Source organism: Aptenodytes forsteri, unplaced genomic scaffold (assembly GCF_000699145.1).
Source record: "Aptenodytes forsteri isolate BGI_AS27 unplaced genomic scaffold, ASM69914v1 Scaffold7, whole genome shotgun sequence".
NCBI classification, from domain to species: Eukaryota; Metazoa; Chordata; class Aves; order Sphenisciformes; family Spheniscidae; genus Aptenodytes; species Aptenodytes forsteri.
This window is the reverse complement of record NW_008795919.1, coordinates 2,724,767-2,727,687: the sequence shown is the minus strand read 5'-3', so window position 1 is coordinate 2,727,687 and position 2,921 is coordinate 2,724,767. Positions and strand designations below refer to the sequence as shown.

Below are 2,921 nucleotides of genomic sequence, written 5' to 3'. Positions count from 1 at the left end.
GGGCAGAGTGCCGGGGCCATGGTGAGGCAGAGGTGCGGCACGGCATGGCTGTCCCCCGGCGAGTCTGGAGATGGAGGCGAAAGCGCTGGCAGCCTGGAGATGGAGCAGGAGCCCGGCTTGGTGGGAGGCTGAGGCCGAGCCGGCCCGCGCCCGGCTGCTCTGCAGTGCCCTGAGGGCTCAGCCCAGGCTCCTGGGTACCATTTCCAGGCTGTGACCTCCCTGTTTCTCCCCTCAGGGCCCCCCAGGCTTTCCTGGAACGCCTGGCGCACCCGGACTGCCCGTAAGAACCCAGCACGGCTCTACTCTGTGCCCTCTGTCGCTGCCGCTTGGTTTGGCTGTGTCCCCCGTCCCTGTCCCCCGTGGGAGCAGCTGCAGCCCAGCTGCCCCGCTCCCCTTCCACCCCATCTCCATCCTCCCATTTTCACCTCCTCCATCCCCATGCAGGGGGTCTCAGTGGACCCGGGGTCTGCAGGCTCAGGAATGCTCTTCCTAAGCTCAGGGACCTGGCGCTGGGACTCGCCGGCCCCGGTGCAGCTGCCTCTGGTGCCCTGTGTTGGGGCCCTTCACCGCTGCAGGACCCGGGTGTGCAGGGGATGGCCACAGCCCCCGGGCTGGCTCGGCTCAGCTGCCCGGCTGTGCTTGGTGTGCCAAGGACCTGCTGCCCTGGCTTGGTGCCCATGGCTCGTCACAGCATCCATGGGGCACGCTGGGTGCACCAGATGGCACCCAGCTGCTGCCCCTTCCCCGGCTGCCCCTGGGGACTCCCCTTGTGGGCACCGGGAGGATCGCCCCGTGCAGCCGGTGCTGCCTGGGCGCATCCTCCTCCTCCCCTGGTCCCTGGCTCCTCTGGGGTCAGCCAGCCTCCACCACCATCTCCATCTTGATCTTCATCTCCATCTTCATCTTCATCCTCATCTTCATCTTCATGCTCCTGCTCCCACCCGTGCTCCCTCCTAGCACGAGGTGGCAGTGGGGCTGTGCCGGTGGCTCTCGGAGGATCCTGCCCTCCCTTGCCCGTGCCAGCCATGTCCTGCTCCTGTCCCCTCATCCACTAATGTCACCGTAACACCACAGTCTGTGTGGGTCTCTGTGGGTCTCTGTGGGTCGTTGCTCTGCGGTGTGCCAGTGTATCCTGTCCAGCCTCCGCCGCCTCGGCACCACGTCACCCCACTAACCTGCCCCCAACGGTCCCGTGACGTGGAGCCCAGGGGCTCCCGGCTGTCACCCGAGTCACCCGTGCCTGTCACACCCTGGGAGGACGGGGAGGCAGCGGGTGGCACCAGGCTGGAGCTGTGGTCTGAAGCGTGTTCTGGGCAGTGGCCGGGGTGCTGGGAGCTGGGCACCCCACGCCGCACCCCCCAGGGCTGAGCTTTCCACGGCCCTGTGGCACCGGGGCTGCCCGTGGCTCCTACCTGCGGGCCATGGCGTGGGGGGCACAGGCAGCGGTGACCTGTGTCTGGGTGTGAGCGTACCTGGCCATGCTTGGGCGTTGAGCCCGGTGCACCTGGCTGGCGCCATGGGTGGAGGGAGCCCAGCCGGGTGCCGAGCGGGTCCTCCCCTGTGCCTGGAGGTGCCGGGCAGGCTGGGGCCGGTGCAGGCTGGCGGAGATCACAGACCCCATGGGCCGTGCCCGGGTCCTCAGGCCCTGGGCTCTGCCCGGCCGTGCTGCCAGGTGGGCACAGCCCTGGGCAGGGGCCGAAGCAGATCCCCTGCAGCTCCTCTCTTCTCCCTCCAAAGGGTCTTCAGGGGGAACGTGGCCCCACAGGGCTTGCCGGAGCCAAAGGGGAGCCGGTGAGTGGTGTGGGTTGAGGGGACGGGGGACACCCTAGTGCCTCGTGGGCTTTGGGCACCTGGCTGGGGCATTGCAGGTGGCTCAGCATCGTCCTCCTCCTGCACAGGGACCTCCAGGGCAGCCCGGCTACCCCGGTGCGACAGGCCCCCCCGGCCTTCCCGTGAGTACCGTGGGGAGCCAGGCAGCGTCTGCCAGCCCCCAGCCACCTCGTGTGTCCCCACATCTCTCCCTGGTGCTCACTGAGGCCCCCCTTGCTGCCAGGGACGGGCAGGCAGTCGGGGGACCCCAGCAGGCACCGAGCACCATGTCCCTGGCAGGGTTCATCCCTATCCCATCCATCCGCTGTCCCACATGTTCCCGGTGCCATATCCATTGCCCATCTGTTCACTCCACCCATGCCCCATCCATCTGTGCCCTGTGCATGCCCTGTCTGTGCCCCATCCTTCCCCATCCATCCATCCCCATGCCCCATCTGTGCCCCACCTGTCCCCCCACCTCTCCTCCATGCCCCATGTCCTGTCCGTGCCCCATGTCCCAGCTCGTCCCCTGTCCTGCACGGGGCCTTCACCTCCTTCCTTCCCCAGGGCATCAAAGGCGAGCGAGGCTACGTGGGCCCCCCCGGGGAGAAGGGGGAATTGGTGAGTCCCTCAGGGCCATGCTGCCGGGGGCAGAGGGGCTGGGGCTCTCCCAGGTGCCCCCCCTCATCGCGGGCACCAGGGCTGAGGTCCTTCCAGCCACATCCATCTGACCCTGTTCCTCCCCTTCCCAGGGCCCCCCTGGCTTGGACGGCCTCCCCGGTCCCACGGGACCAGCGGTAGGTGCCCACCCTGATCACCTCCCGGTGGGCTGTGGGGGGGGGTTAGCGGGGGCGGCCGTGGTGGCTGCGGGTGCAGGAAGGTGCTCCCCACCCACCTCGCCCCTTCTCTCCGCAGGGGCCAAGGGGTGAGCGTGGGCTCCCGGGCAGCGCCGGCGAGAAGGGGGACCAGGTAAGCATCCGCGAGGGGTCCGTGGGGACGGGGATCCCCAGGACCCCCGTCGGGCAGGATGTGGCCATCGGGGTCCGGCTCAGCTCTCATCTCTCCACAGGGTTTCCAGGGCCAGCCCGGCTTCCCGGGGCCGCCGGTGAGTA

At 69.0% G+C, this 2,921-nt stretch overlaps 1 protein-coding gene across 1 annotated transcript in view; it reads left to right on the top strand.

Moving 5' to 3' along the window:
• COL16A1 (collagen type XVI alpha 1 chain) overlaps positions 1–2,921 on the top strand; it is a 32,736-nt gene that overhangs the window by 17,778 nt on the left and 12,037 nt on the right. Inside the window, 7 exon segments of the mRNA XM_019473525.1 lie at positions 236–280; positions 1,738–1,791; positions 1,899–1,952; positions 2,377–2,430; positions 2,562–2,606; positions 2,725–2,778; positions 2,879–2,914. Coding sequence (XP_019329070.1) covers positions 236–280; positions 1,738–1,791; positions 1,899–1,952; positions 2,377–2,430; positions 2,562–2,606; positions 2,725–2,778; positions 2,879–2,914 — 342 coding nt within the window.